Source organism: Pongo pygmaeus, chromosome 6 (genome assembly GCF_028885625.2).
Source record: "Pongo pygmaeus isolate AG05252 chromosome 6, NHGRI_mPonPyg2-v2.0_pri, whole genome shotgun sequence".
Classification (NCBI taxonomy): domain Eukaryota; kingdom Metazoa; phylum Chordata; class Mammalia; order Primates; family Hominidae; genus Pongo; species Pongo pygmaeus.
In genome coordinates, this window is record NC_072379.2 from 10,632,042 (window position 1) to 10,646,894 (window position 14,853).

The window sequence follows — 14,853 nt, forward strand, 5'->3', positions numbered from 1 at the left end:
AAACAAAACAAAACAAAAAAACAAAAGCCCTGGTCTCTGACTCAGGTTCGGGGCTCAAGTGTCCTGGGGAGGGAGGGGACGCATGAGATCAACCCTCAAAGCAAAGCTCAGTTAGGAGCACTGGGGCTTGGGAGGCCAAGCCTGAGGCTGGGGTAGAGGTGGTGAGGTAGGAGGTGGAACTTGACTCCAGAGGCAGAGCTTGGACACCAGACCAAATTGAGGACTAGCTAAACAAAACAGGTCAGGGCAGAAGCGCCTTCCCATAAGACACACCCACCAGTGCGCCATGTCAGTTTACCGTTGCCATGATAACACCAGGAGTTACCACCCCTTTCCGTGACAACGACTCAACAACCCTAAAGCTACCACCCTCATCCTGGAAGTTTATGCATAAACCACCCCTCAATTTGCATACAATTAAAAGTGGGGCCGGCACAGTGGCTAATGCCTGTAATCCCAGCACTTTGGGAGGCCCAGGTGGGCGGATCATTTGAGGTCAGTAGTTTGACACCAGCCTGATCAATGTGGTGAAACCCCATCTCTACTAAAAGTATAAAAATTAGCCATGCTTGGTGGCGTGCGCCTGTAATCCCAGCTACTAGGGAGGCTGAGACAGGAGAACTCCTTGAGCCTGAGAGGCGGAGGTTGTAGTGAGCCAAGATTGCATCGCTGCACTTCAGCCTGGGCCACAGAGCGAGACTCCGTCTCAAAAAAAAAAAGTGGGTATAGATATGAGTGCAGCCCTGCCTCTGAGCTGCTACTCTGGGCACACTGCCTCTGGGGTAGCCCTGCTCTGCAGGGACCAGGACCTTTGCTGCTGCTGTGCACTGCCACTTCAATAAAAGTTGCAACACCACTGGCTCGAACTTGAATTCTTTCTTGGGGGAAACTAAGAACCCTCCCAGGCTAAGCCTCAATTTTGGGGCTCCCCTGTCCCGCGTCACCAGGGCTATGGGGGGAAGAGGCTGCTTCAGCAGCATCTCTTAGGGCGGCAGGCAGCCTCGGAGAGGGGTTGGCTGGTCACATTCCGAGATGGGCATGAACCTGGGAAGTGTCCTGAAGATCTCTCTACCCCATCATGACATGATTTCCTGAAATCACTTAGCACTTGTTTTCTCTATTAACCCCCAATTAAGGATTTGACAGCTCAGCCAATCCACAGAGCCAAACGCTTGGTGGGGTGAAAGTCCTATGCAAGCAAGCCTTGAGCTGGTGGTGGATCGGGACGGTTTGATTGCTCCTGCCCCTCGGTGAAGTGGGCCTCTTCTTGCAAGAAAAAGAGACTTGTGGCCGGGCGCGGTGGCTCATGCCTGTAATCCCAGCACTTTGGGAGGCTAAGGCAGGTAGATCACTTGAGGTCAGGAGTTCCAGACCAGCCTGGCCAACATGGCAAAACCCAGTCTCTACTAAAAATACAAAATATTCGCCGGGTGTGGTGGTGAGTGACTGTAATCCCAGCTACTTGGGAGGCTGAGATAGGAAAATTGTTTGAACCCAGGAGGCGGAGGCTGTAATGAGCTGAGATCATGCCATCGCACTCCAGCCTGGACTGCAAGAGTAAAACTCCATCTCAAGAAAAGAAAGGAAAAGAAAGGAAATGTAAGGAAAGGAAAGGAAAGAAAAGGAAAAGAAAAGAAAAGAAGAGACTTGTGGGGGAGCAGATCTGTCCTCAAGGCCTTTGCTAGGAGTGAATTTACTGTCTTGGACCCTCCCTGAGTGCTCAGCTGGGGAGAAGGGAAAGGAAATGAGGAAGGAACATTGCTGAGATGATGCCCAGAGATAATGCCAGTCCCTTGCCATCCTGATGGAGGCTGCCAGGAGTGTGTTCATTTCTTGGCAGTTCGAGGACCAGGCCTGCCACATCCCAGTTCTGTTCTCCTGGATCAGTCCTTCCAGGAGGGTCATGAAAGGACGTATGTCTCCTGCTAAGCACCTTTCTGGGTGCAGTTATTTTATGGCCCCCAGAGCACCGTTCACCCGCTGCTGTGCACCGGCCATAGTCAGGAGCTGAGGTGCGCAGGTGGGCAGTGGCAGGACAACACTGCCAGACAGCAGACAGAGGCAGACAAAACACTCAGGATGCAGGGATCCTAGGGGCAAGGCAATGGGGGTCCCCACAACCGCGGCTACCTGGGGATGCACAGGCTTTAGAGCTCCATCTGGAAAGGCCTGGAGCCCCTTTTCCTTGTCTCTGCCTCCCTTCTTCATTGTTTTTGGCCAGGTTTTGATTTTTGGAAGCCATTTCCAGCCCATTTAAAGACCAAATGTTCTGGAGACGGTGATTCGAGGTATTTGGAAATGTTTTCCAATTCACAGCTCATTTCTCTATGGAAAGCCCTGACTCAGTGTGGTTCAGGGATGCCGGACGGTCTGTCTGTTCTAGAATCCTTGGGGCGGATCTCAGGATCCCACATTAACCCATCCTGAGGAAAGTCACCTCTCTCTCTCTCTCTCTCGCTCTCGCTGTCGTGTGTGTGTGTGTGTGTGTGTGTGTGTGTGTCAGAGTCTTGCTCTGTCACGCAGGCTGGAGTGTAGTGGTGCGAACTCGGCTCACTGCAACCTCTACCTCCTGGGCTCAAGCAATTCTCCCGCCTCAGCTTACTGAGCAGTTGGGATCACAGGCACCTGCCACCACGCCTGGCTAATTTTTGTATTTTTATTAGAGACGAGGTTTCGCCATGTTGGCCAGGCTGATCTCAAACTCCTGACCTCATGTGATCCACCCATCTCGGCCTCCCAAAGTGCTGGGATTACAGGCATTAGCCACTGCGCCCGGCTCACCTTTCTTTTTGGAAACACACACTGAGTGCTTGAGCTGGAGCTGAGGCTTTCCAGTAGAATCAAAGGAAGGGCCTAGGCTGCTGAAGTCTCCCACAGTTTCAGGACCTTTTTAATTGGCAGAGGTGGAATTCACAGTTTGTACTGGGTAGGTGGGATCCCGCCAGTCCTCGGGTTAGGAAGACTAGACTCCCTTTGCAGCTCAGCCTCTGGTTTGAGCTGTAGCTATGGGCAATGAAGTTTAACCTCTTAAACTTTCTTTTCCATCTGCAAGCTAGGACTGTCTTTAAGCTGTTATTCCTTTGTAGGGTTTAAGTAACCAGTTGATTAAGAATGATGCCTTGATTTGGTAATGCTGCATGATTTACACACTACTGACTGGGATGTGTTCATTTAGTCCTGATCATAACCCCCTTTTTTTTTTTTGAGACGGAGTCTCTCCCGTTGCCCAGGCTGGAGTGCCATGGTGCGATCTCGGCTCACTGCAACCTCTGCCTCTCAGGTTCAAGTGATTCTCCTGCCGCAGCCTCCCCAGTAGCTGGGATTACAGGCGCCCACCACCATGCCCGGCTAATTTTTTGTATTTTTAGTAGATACTGGGTTTCGCCTTGTTGGCCAGACTGGTCTCGAGCTCCTGATCTCAGGTGATCTACCCGCCTTGGTTTCTCAAAGTGCTGTGTTTACAGGCGTGAGCCACTGTGCCCAGCCTCGTCATAACCTTAAGAGTTAGATTTTAAATATAAACTGAGGCTCAGAGAAGGGACATCACTCTGCATAAGTCATTCAGCAGGTTTGTGGCAGAACCTGGTTTTAAACTAGGTTTCCTGGTGCCTGTGAGGAGGGGGCTCAACCTTTCACTACTTTCCCTTTTCTTCCATGTTTTTGCTTTGTTTTGTTTTGTTTTGTATTTGAGACAGGGTCTGGCTCTGTCACCCAGGCTGGAGTGTAGTGGTGCGATCATAGCTCTCTCCAGCCTTGATCCCTGATCTCAAGCGATCCTCCTGCCTCAGCCTCCCGAGTAGCTGGGACCACAGGCATGTGCCACCATGCCTGGCTAATTTTTACTTTTTATTGTATAGTGATGGGGTCTTGCCGTGTTGTCCAGGCTAGTCTGGAACTTCTGGGCTCAAGTAATCCTCCCACCTTGGCCTTCCAAAGTGCTGGGATTACAGGCGTGAGCCACCGCACCCAACCCCTTTCATGTATTTTTGAGTGTGCTAGTACTGGTAATATGTATTTTCCTAGAAAATTGTCCAGTAGTCAGGATTTTGAAATTTTTTGATGTAAGATTATACCTAATATTTACTTATACATTTAAATCTCTATATGGAATGTTTTTTCATGTTCTTCATGTCTATTAAACCTGAGTTTAGCAGGGCATGGTGGCTCACACTTGGAATCCCAGCCCTTTGGGAAGCCGAGGTGGGACGATCACCTGAGCCCAGGAGTTTGAGACCAGCCTGGGCAACGTAGCTAGACCCTGTTTCTACAAAAAATGCAAAAGTTAGCCAGCGTGGTGGTGCACACCTGTGGTCCCAGCTATCTGGGAGGCTGAGATGGGAGGATTGCATGAGCCCAGGAGGTTGAGGCTGTGGTGAGCCATGATCACTCCTGGCCTCAAGTGATCCACCCGCCTCGGCCTCCCAAAGTACTGGGATTAAAGGCATGAGCTACCACACCCGACCTGAACTCATGTCTTTCTTCAGCTCTTGTAAATTTTCTTGTTATTTCTTCAAGTACATGCTTCTCTTTGTTCTTTTTTGATCATCCCTTCCAGAGCTACTACTAAATAGATGTTGGCCCTTGGTCTTCCTCTAGGTCCCTTGTTGCCTGTTTCTGCCTGTTTTCCATCTCCTTTTCTTTTTGCAGTGGCTACTGGGAGAGGTCACAGCTTAGATTTGCAGCTCATCATTTTGCCCTTTAGCTGTTTCCATTCTGTTTTCCACAGTCATACATTTCACTTCTAAGATATTGCATTTTTTTATTTCATATTTTTTTTGTGTGTATGTGACAGGGTCTTGCTCTGTCACCCAGGTTGGAGTGCAGCGGTGTGATCATGGCTCACTACAGTCTCAAACTCCTGTGCTCCAGCGATCCTCCTGCCTCAGCCTCCTGAGTAGCTGGGACCACAGGCATGTCAGGGACCATGCCTGGCTAATTTTTGTATATTTTTGTAGATACAATGTTTCACTATGTTGCCCAGGCTGGTCTAAACTCCTGGGGTCAAGCTATCCACTCGCCTCAGCCTCCCAAAGTGCTGGGATTACAGGTGTGAGCCACCATGCCTGGCCAGAATTTTTTAGTGAGTGATACATTGTCTTATTTCTTTGAGGACATTAATTATGCTTTAAAAAATTGTCTCCATCTATTTGCTTTACTATTTTTTAAGGGGATGTGATTTATTGCCTGTTGAGTTGGTGCCTTTCTTCCATGATACTGGCCTTTTTTCCTCAAATAATTTGAAAGTCTTGGTATCTGGGGTTTTCCGTTAGCTTGTTTCTGTTTCCTGAGAATTTGTCTGTTGGTGGGCTGGAGGTATGGATGAAGAATGGGAAACAAGTGTGTAAGAATTCCTTTATCTGTCTGACTTTGAGAGTGACCCTGTTTCTCCTGGAGGTCACAAGCTTTTTTTTTTTTTTTTTCTTTTTTCAATCCCCCAAGACCGAAAGGTCACCAGCTTTTGAGGTCACCCAGCACCCACTCCTGTGACCATATCTACCTTAGGACAGGTGAATCCAATGCCTGATATCTTTTTTTTTTTTTTTTTTACATAGAGACAGGGTCTTGCTCTGTCACCCAGGCCGAAGTGCAGTGGCACTATCATATCTATGTATCTCTACATGTCTATAGATACAGGTATATCTATATATATAGACATAGATATAGAGATATGTCTATAGATATCTATATCTATAATATATCTGTATCTTGAGATGGAGTCTCACTCTGTCACCCAGGCTAGAGTGCAGTGGTGCGATCTTGGCTCACTGCAACTTCTGCCTCCTGGGTTCAAGTGATTCTCCTGTCTCAGCCTCCCAAGTAGCTGGGTCTACAGGTGTGTGCCACCAAGCTCAGCTATTTGTTTTTGCATTTTTAGTAGAGACAGGGTTTCTCCATGTTGGCCAGGCTGGTGTCAAACCCCTGACCTCAGGTGATCCACCCACTTTGACCTCCCAAAGTGCTGGGATTACAGGCATGAGTCACCATGCCCGGCCATATATATATAATTTTTATAGAGACAGGATCTTGCTATGTTGCCCAGGCTAGTCTAGAACTCCTAGGCTCAAGTGATTCTCCCATCTTGGCCTCCCAAAATGCTGGGATTATGAGTGTGAGCCACCGCACTCGGCCTCCAATGCCTGATTTCTGAAACCAGCAAGGACAAGGACCCGGGTCCTACCTGTCCAGTTCCTTCTATAGTGGTACCCTAACCAATCTCTCTGATGGTCACCTCTGGGTCCCTCCCTACCTCCTCATCTGCATCTGCGCCCCCATGTGGCTCCTAGCTTCAGCCCCGGTCCTCTTTTGTGTGTTTCTGGCTGTGATTTTTGCCTTCAATGTGGGCCCATCTACTTTCTGTCTCTTAGGGACCCCTCCAAATGTCTGGCCCGTTGCTTCTCTTTCCAATGGCCTTAAGGATTTATTTTTCTTATTTTATTTTATTATTATTTTTAGACAGGGTCTCGCTCTGTCACCCAGGCTAGAGTGCAGTGGCATGATCACAGCTTACTGTAGCCTCAACCTCCTGGGCTCAAGTGATCCTCCTGCCTCAGCCTTTTGAGTGGCTAGGACTACAGGTGTGTGCCACCACAGGTAATTTTTAAATATTTTTGTAGAGATGGGGTCTTGCTATGTTGCCTGGGCTGGTCTCAAACTCCTGGGCTCAAGTGATCCATCCTCCTCGGCTCCTGAAAGTGCTGAGCCACCACCTGGCCAGGGATTTATTTTTCAATTTTCAATTTCTAGGCTATGGGAATGGGAGGAGGAGGTGGGAACACCTTGACCTGATCACGTATTGTTTGTGTACGTCCCTTCCTCCCTCCTCCTCTCCACTGCCCAAGCTTGCTGCCCCTTGCTTCTTGTACTCTGAAGGCATTTATTCCCTAGCCTGGCAGGTCACATGTCTCTTCCTTTCTCCTGGCTCCTCCCCTTCCTTCAGCCGTCTGGCTCTTTCTTTCTTTCTTTCTCTCTCTCTCTCTCTGGCTCTTTCCCTTCCTCCCTCCCTCCCTCTCTCCCTCTCTCTCTCTTTCTCTCTCATTCCTCCTCCCCTCCCCTCCCTTCCCCTCTCCTCCCCTCCCTTTCCCTCCTCTCCCCTCCCCTCCCCTCCCCTCCCCTCCCCTCCCCTCCTCTCCTTCTCTCTTCAGGGTTTCACTCTGTTGCCCAGGCTGTAGTGCAGTAGCATGATCATAGCCACTATGATCCTGAGCTCAAGCCATCCCCCTGCCCCAGCCTCCTGAGTAGCTGGGACTACATGTGTGCGCCACCACGCCTGGGCTAATTTTTTAATTTTTATTTTGTAGAGGCAGGGTCTCACTATGTGGCTCAGGCTGATCTTGAACTCTTGGGCTCAAGAGATCCTCCTGCCTCAGCCTCCCAAAGTGCTAGGATTACAAGTGTGAGCCACTGTGCCTGGCCAGGCCACTTCTCATTACAGGCAAGTCTCTAGACCTGCCACGGTCTCTCTCTGCTCTGTGCCTGTTACACTGCTGTCTCCCCTGCTGACTTCGTCCCCTCTCATGGCCCCGACACGTTGGTCGGTTGGTCGGTTGGTCGGTTGGTCGGTTGGTTGGTCGGTTGGCTAACTTATCTTGCACTACTCAGCTGGTGGCCTCAGGGCCTGCTGGATGAGATGCCATGCTCCGTTCCTGTAGCTCTTGTGTTCACCATGTGGTGGAACCTGTCACCTGCTGTTCCTATGGACTGTGTCATCTCCTCTCCCCACCAGGGTGAGATTTCCATGGGCAGGGCTGAGTCTTTCTCACCAATTCCGCACTGAGTGGTCAGTGACAGGAATGATGCCAAGGCTTGGTGGCCAAGGGTTGCAAGTGTTCTCTCTTCCCCTCAGACCGAGAGAGAGGGTCTCAGTGGGCCCCTCATCCAAGAGAGTGAGCCTCCACCCCAGGTTTGCAGGGGCACCTCCCTGTCCAGCACGACGCCCTGACCCGAAGTTGGCAGCTCTGGGAACAGGCAGGGCTCATGTGACTGTTGCTGTCTCCACAGGCACTGGTGCCATCACACGGTGACACGGACGGTGTCCTGCCAGGTGCAGAATGGCTCGGAGACGGTGGTCCAGCGCGTGTACCAGAGTTGCCGGTGGCCGGGGCCCTGCGCCAACCTCGTAAGGTAAAGGCTGCTGGGCTAGCCCGCTCTGCCCTTTCCTCCCATTCCCTCGGACAAACCCAGTCCCAGGATGGCTCTGGGAGAGGCTGGGCTGTGCTCACAGACAAAGGCTGAGCATGCATTTATGGAGCACCTTCTGTATATAAGGCATGGGTGTGTGTATATAGGGTATATATGTGTGTGCAAAGATGTCAGAGACATGCTCCCACCGCAACAGAACCACACAACCCAGTGGGTGTTTGACAGACAGAATACCACCACAGATGAGTGGGGTATGAGATCTGAGGTCGGGGAAGGCCAGGTGGGGCTGAAGAGGGAACCAGCCAGCCTTGTGGCTCCAGGCTGGAATGAGGGGCTACAATGACCTTGGAAATCCACTGTCTTTGGCCCCATCCATCACAGGCCTCGCCCCTGGCAGCACTGCCCCACACACCAGGCATGTCCCTCTCACTGGCCCTACTTGTCACTGGACCCGCCCCTCACCAGGCCTGCCTTTCACCAGCCCTGACCCTCATGAGCCCCACCCTTCACCAGCCCTGCCCCCACCAGCCATGCCCCTCACCAGCCCTGCCCCTACCAGCCACGCCCCTCACCAGCCACACCCCTCGCCAGGCCCTCCCTCTCACCAGCTCCGCCCATAGTCAGCCCTTCCCTCTCACCAGCCCTGACTAGACCACAGGCCTCAGGGACTCTTCAGCATCTGCAGAGAGAGATCTTGCTGTCAGACACCAGCATTCAGGGTCTCCAAAGTTCCAACTCTCCTTTTTTTCCCTTCTTCCTCCTCTCCAGGCCCTGCTTAGCTCCAGGGACTGGCTTCCCCAAACCACTGTCCCCACAGCCCGCCCAGCCTGGGGCCTCTACCCCAAGCACCGTGGAGCTGCTGTCCTCAAACTCCAAATCCCTTCCCCTCCTTTGTGCCCTCCCTAACAGGACATTTTGCCTGGGTCAGGGTTCTCCAGAGAAACAGAACCAATAGGAAGGGTTGGGGGAGAGGGAGAGTGGGAGAGAGATTGAAATGGTAAGGAATTGGCTTGTATGATTATGGAGACTGGCGATTATTCCAAACCCGCAGGGTGGGCTGGCTGGCTGAGACTCAGGGAAGAGAGCTGATGTTGCAGCTTTAGATGAGAGGCTGGCTGCTGGTCAAATGCCTCCTTCCTCCGGGGAAGTCAGTCTTTTTCTTAAAGCCTTCAACTGACTGGACAAGGCCCACCTACATTAAAGAGGGCAACCTGCTTTACTCCAAGTCTACTGATTTAAATTAATCTTGGCGGGGTGCGGTGGCTCACGCTTGTAATCCCAGCACTTTGGGAGGATGAGACGGGTGGATCACTTGAGGTCAGGACTTTGAGAGCAGCCCGGACAACATGGCGAAACCCAGTTTCTACTAAAAATACAAAAATTAGCCAGGCGTGGTGGTGGGCGCCTGCAATCCCAGCTACTGAGGAGGCTGAGGCAGGAGAATCACTTGAACCCAGGAGGTGGAGATTACAGTGAGCCGAGATTGCGCCACTGCACTCCAGCCTGGAAAAAAAAAAAAAAAAGAAATTGCTACGTCTCCTGACTGGTGATGTTAACTTTGATTGCTTGCTTACGACGGTATCTACCAGGTTTCTCCACTGTTGCGTAATTATCTTTCCCTTTGTCCTTTATATGTATGTTGTGGGGAGACATTTTAAACCTATACGAACATCCTGTTTCTCATCATACTATCATATTGCTTGCAACAGTTAATGCTATGGTGTTTGCCAAATGGTGATTTCCTATTTTCATTCTTCTTTAATAGTAGAGATGCTTCACTTGGGGCCCCTATTGCATGCAAGTGTTTTGATACAGGTCATTCTGCAAGGGGAATGGCTAGGTAAACAGAATGTCATTCATTTTCAGTTTTATTAGAAATAGCTGCTTTTGCCAGGTGCGGTGGCTCACGCCTGTAATGCCAGCACTTTGGGAGGCTGAGGCAGGCGGATCACCTGAGTTCGGGAGTTCGAGACTAGCACGACCAACATGGTGAAACCCAGTCTCTACTAAAAATACAAAAATTAGCCAGACGTGGTGGTGGGCACCTGTGATTCCAGCTACTTTGGAGGCTGAGGCAGGAGAATCACTTGAACTGGGAGGCAGAGGTTGCAGTGAGCCGAGATTGTGCCATTGCACTCCAGCCTGGGCAACAAGAGCAAAACTCCATCTCAAAAAAAAAAAAAAAAAAAAAAAAAAGCTGCTTTTAAATGCTATACTAGAGAGATGGCCAGTGGGTCCAAAATGAAAAAAAAAAAAAAAAAAAAAGGCTTTTTCCTTTTCAGCAGAGGGTACAGACACTCCCTATCCCCTGCCTTCCCCACTTCCCCAGGAGCTAAATTCCAAGACCCTCTTGCCTTTCTCATCAGCAGGGAGTTTCAGATTACTAGGTCATGGCCTCTTGATTTGGGAACAGCTTCTGAGAAGAAAAGTCTTTGAAGTCTGATCTGTCTGTGACCCTGACAGGCTGGGCTTTGGCTCAGAGCTGTGTTGGAGAAGTGGCTGTCCTACTCTTTCTTTCTTTCTTTTTTTTTTTTGGAGACAGGATCTTGCTCTGTTGCCCAGGCTGAAGTGCGGTGGTGCAATCATGGCTCACTGCAGCATTCAATTGCTGGGCTGAAATGATCCTCCTGCGCCAGCCTGAGTAGCTAGGACTACAGGCATGTGTCACTATGCCCCACTAATTATTTTTTTTTTTGGTAGAGACAGGGGTCTCGCCACATTGCCCAGGCTGGTCTTGAACTCCTGGCTTCAAGGGATCCTCCTGCCTCAGCCTCTCAAAGTGCTGGGATTGCAGGTGTGAGCCACCATGCCTGGTTTCAACAAGTTAAAGTTGTTACACTATCAAAACACAATAACGCAGCCGGGCGCGGTGGCTCACGCCTGCAATTGCAGCACTTTGGGAGTCTGAGGCAAGTGGATCACCTGAGGTCAGGAGTTTGAGACCAGCTTGGCCAACATGGAGAAACCCTGTCTCCACTAAAAATACAAAAATTAGCTGGGTGTGGTGGTAGGCACCTGTAATCCCAGCTACTCAGGAGGCTGACCCAGGGAGAACTGCTTGAACCCGGGAGGCGGAGGTTGCAGTGAGACAAGATCGTGCCACTGCACTCCAGCCTGGGCGACAGAGTGAGACTTCTTCTCAAAAAAAAAAGAAAGAAAGAAAGAAAAATACAATAATGCACCTATAAGAAAAGCTGGACAAGCTAGCCCCTGAATCACTGACCTGGATTGAAAATTTTTCAAGTGATCATTAACGTTGCACGGTTGTTCTCTCCTTTACCACTTAAGTAATTATCTGAACAATGTTTCAGAAGTACTGGGGTCCTGCCCAGCACGGTGGCTCATGCCTGTAATCCCTGCATTTTGGGAGGCTGAGGTGGGCGGATCACAAGGTCAGGAGTTTGAGACCAGCCTGGCCAATATGGTGAAATCTCGTCTCTACTAAAAATACAAAAAAATTAGCCGAGTGTGGTGGCACATGCCTGTAATCCCAGCTACTCGGGAGGCTGAGGCAGGAGAATTGCTTGAACCTGTGAGGCGGAAGTTGCAGTGAGCCGAGATCGCACCACTGCTCTACAGCCTGGGCGATAGAGCGAGACTCCATCGCAAAAAAAAAAAAAAAAAAAAAAAAAAGGACTGGGGTCTTCGATGTGGGTGTTCACTGACTTTCCAGGGAGTTCTTCTCACCCACTCCTTGGAGTTCGGAGGCAAAAACAGAACATTCAGTCAGGGCTGACATGAATTTGTCATAAGTCTCCCCTTTGCCTACAACACATAACTAGTGGGAACCTTGCTAATTAAAACAATTTGGCCAGTGGCAGTGGCTCACACCTGTAGTCCCAGCTACGTAGAAGGCTGAGGCAGGAGGATTGCTTGAGGCCAGGAGTTCGAGACCAGCCTGGGCAACACAGTGAGACCCACCCCATTTTTACAAATTTTTAAAAAAACATTAGCCATGGGTTGTGGTGCGCACCTGTACTTGGGAGGCCTAGGTGGAAGTTTCGCTTGAGCCCAGGAGTTCAAGGCTGCAGTGAGCTGTGATTGTGCCACTGTACTCCAGCCTGGGTGACAGAGTGAGACCGTGCCTGAAAATAAATAAATAAATAAAATAATAAAATTTAATTTTCATTCTTTTAGAGAAATCCCAAATTGCTGATCTTAATTGTCATAATTTCTGCTGTTATTATATTTTACTAGGGAATGGGCCGGGTGCGGTGGCTCACACCTGTAATCCCAGCACTTTGGGGGCCCAAGGAGGGTGGATCACCCGAGGTCAGGAGTTCGAGACCAGCCTGGCCAGCATGGTGAAACCGTGTGTCTACTAAAAATACGAAAATTAGCGAAGTGTGGTGATGCACATCTGTAATCCCAGCTACTCAGGAGGCTGAGGCAGGAGAATCACTTGAACCTGGGAAGCGGAGGCCACACTGAGCCAAGATCATGTCGCTGTACTCCAGCCTGGGCGACAGAGCAAGACTCCGTCTCAAAAAAAATTTAATAATTTATTAGGGAAGGAGGGGTTAACACACTTTTCTTTCTCTCTAGTAACTCATAAATGAGCTAAAATTGGGTGTACACCCTCTGTCTCAGGGTTGCTGTCTGGGCAGGGAGAGGCAAGATGACAGCAGGTTGCAGCATTATCCTTTGGTCACCTGGGGTTCCATATGCATTCTCGTCTCAGGTCCTGGTTTTGCTGGCCTTGCCTATAAGAAGCATCTGGTTTGTGGCAGCCATCTCACTGGTCTCCCCACTCCGCACCCCGCCCCGCTCTAGCTCCTTCTCTCCACAGAAGCTGGAGGGATATTTTATTTTATTTTATAAGGGTCGGGATCTCCCTTTGTCCCCCAGGCTGGAGTGTAGTGGTGTGATCATAGCTCACTGCAGCCTTGAACTCCTGGGCTCAAGCAATCCTTCTACCTCAGCCTCCTGAGTAGCTGGGACTACAGGCACACACCACCATGCCCAGTTAATTAAAAAAAATTTTTGGCCAGGCACGGTGGCTCATGCCTGTAATCCTAGAACTTTGGGAGGCTGAGATGGGTGGATCACGAGGTCAGGAGTTCGAGACCAGCCTGCCCAACATGGTGAAACCCTGTCTCTACTAAAAATACAAACATTAGCCAGGTGTGGTGGTGGGTGCCTCTAATCCCAGCTACTCAGGAGACTGAGGCAGGAGAATCGCTTTAACCTGGGAGGCGGTGTTCATTCCCTGGCAGGAGTGCTCATCATCTGCCCTCTCTGCTAGTCTGGGAGCCTTAGGAGGTCGGGGACTGTCTCACTGGCTGCTGTGTTCCCAATACCTGGCTTGCAGGAGATGAAGCAGCATTACTGAATTGATGGTTAGGTTAGGAGGATGAAATCAGATCAGAGATGTCAGAGAACTCTGGGTTTTGTTTTAGATGGAGTCTCACTCTGTCACCCAGGCTGGAGTGCAGTGGCGCGATCTCAGCTCACTGCAACCTCTGTCTCCCAGGTTCAAGTGATCCTCCCACCTCAACCTCCCAAGTAGCTGGGACTACAGGTCCATCAGGACACCTGGCTAATTTTTTCTTTCTGTATATTTAGTGGAAATGGGGTTTCACCATGTTGGCCATGCTGGTCTTGAGCTCCTGACCTACCTCAAATGATCGGCCTCCCTTGGCCTCCCAAAGTGCTGGGATTACAGGCATGAGCCACCATGCCTGGCCCCCAGTGCTTCTTAGCATATTTTTTTTTTTTTTTTTTTTTGAGACGGAGTCTCATTCTATCACCCAGGCTGGAGTGCAGTGGTGTGATCTCAGCTCACTGCAACCTCTGCTTCCCGGGTTCAAGCGATTGTCCTACCCCAGACTTCTGAGTAGCTGGGAACACAGGTGCGTGCCACCACACCTGGCTAATTTTTGTATTTTTAGTAGAGACAGGGTTTCACCATGTTAGCCAGGCTGGTCTCGAACTCCTGACCTCAAGTGATCTGCCCATCAGCCTCTCAAAGTGTTGAGATTACAGGCATGAGCTGCTGTGCCAGGCCAGCATAATTTTTTAGCATAGTTTTTCAGTTTTCTTAAGAGTCTGTTTGCTGCAAGAGTCTGTGTGCTGGGTGGAATTCCCTGAGCGAGCAGAGCCTGGGTGGGAGGAACTTGGAAGATTCCTGGGAGCACTTTGAGGCAGGGTCTGTCTTGTTTGCTGGTTTCCCCATGGCTCACAATGGCTTGTGTCATCACCGTAAATGACGTTACCAAAAGAAGCTTCAATAACGGGGGAATATTCATCTCACGATCTATCTGGGAGAGGCGGCCAGGTCTCGTGAAGATCCTGGGATCCTTTGACTTAACTCTGCATCCACACCTGTGTGTCCACCATGGTCACACAAGGGCAGCAGCAGCTCCAGGCATCACGTCTCACACCACGGTGTCCCAAAAAAGAGAGGAAGGGGATGGGACGCAGTTTTCTCCTATCATAGAGTACAGCCTTTTCCAGAACCCCGAGCAGACTTCCCTGGATGTCTCATTGATCAACGTTTTTCCTCTGAGCCTCAGTTTCTCCAGTGCTAAGATGGTGGTGATAGAAGGCTGCCTCAAGAGGTTCTTGGAAGGGGATGTGAGGTTTGCAGGGGAAGGTCCTGCACTGAGCATTGCTGTAATAAGAACCCTGGGAATGCAGACTGAGGCCAAAGCATGGGTGAGCTATGAAGAGAATCAGAAGCAGGTCCCAGCACGTCACCCGAGGCAGCTCCCA

At 50.3% G+C, this 14,853-nt stretch overlaps 1 protein-coding gene across 3 annotated transcripts in view; it reads left to right on the forward strand.

Annotated features, from left to right (window-relative positions):
* The window catches only part of COL26A1 (collagen type XXVI alpha 1 chain), a 202,135-nt gene that overhangs the window by 49,959 nt on the left and 137,323 nt on the right, over nucleotides 1-14,853 (forward strand). For 2 of the 3 annotated variants that reach the window (XM_054496651.2, XM_054496650.2), the window contains exon 2: nucleotides 7,999-8,121. The exons of the other annotated variant lie outside the window; for it this stretch is intronic. In XM_054496651.2, the coding sequence (XP_054352626.1) occupies nucleotides 7,999-8,121 (123 nt within the window). The remainder of the gene's footprint in view (nucleotides 1-7,998; nucleotides 8,122-14,853) is intronic. 3 annotated transcript variants of the gene reach the window in all.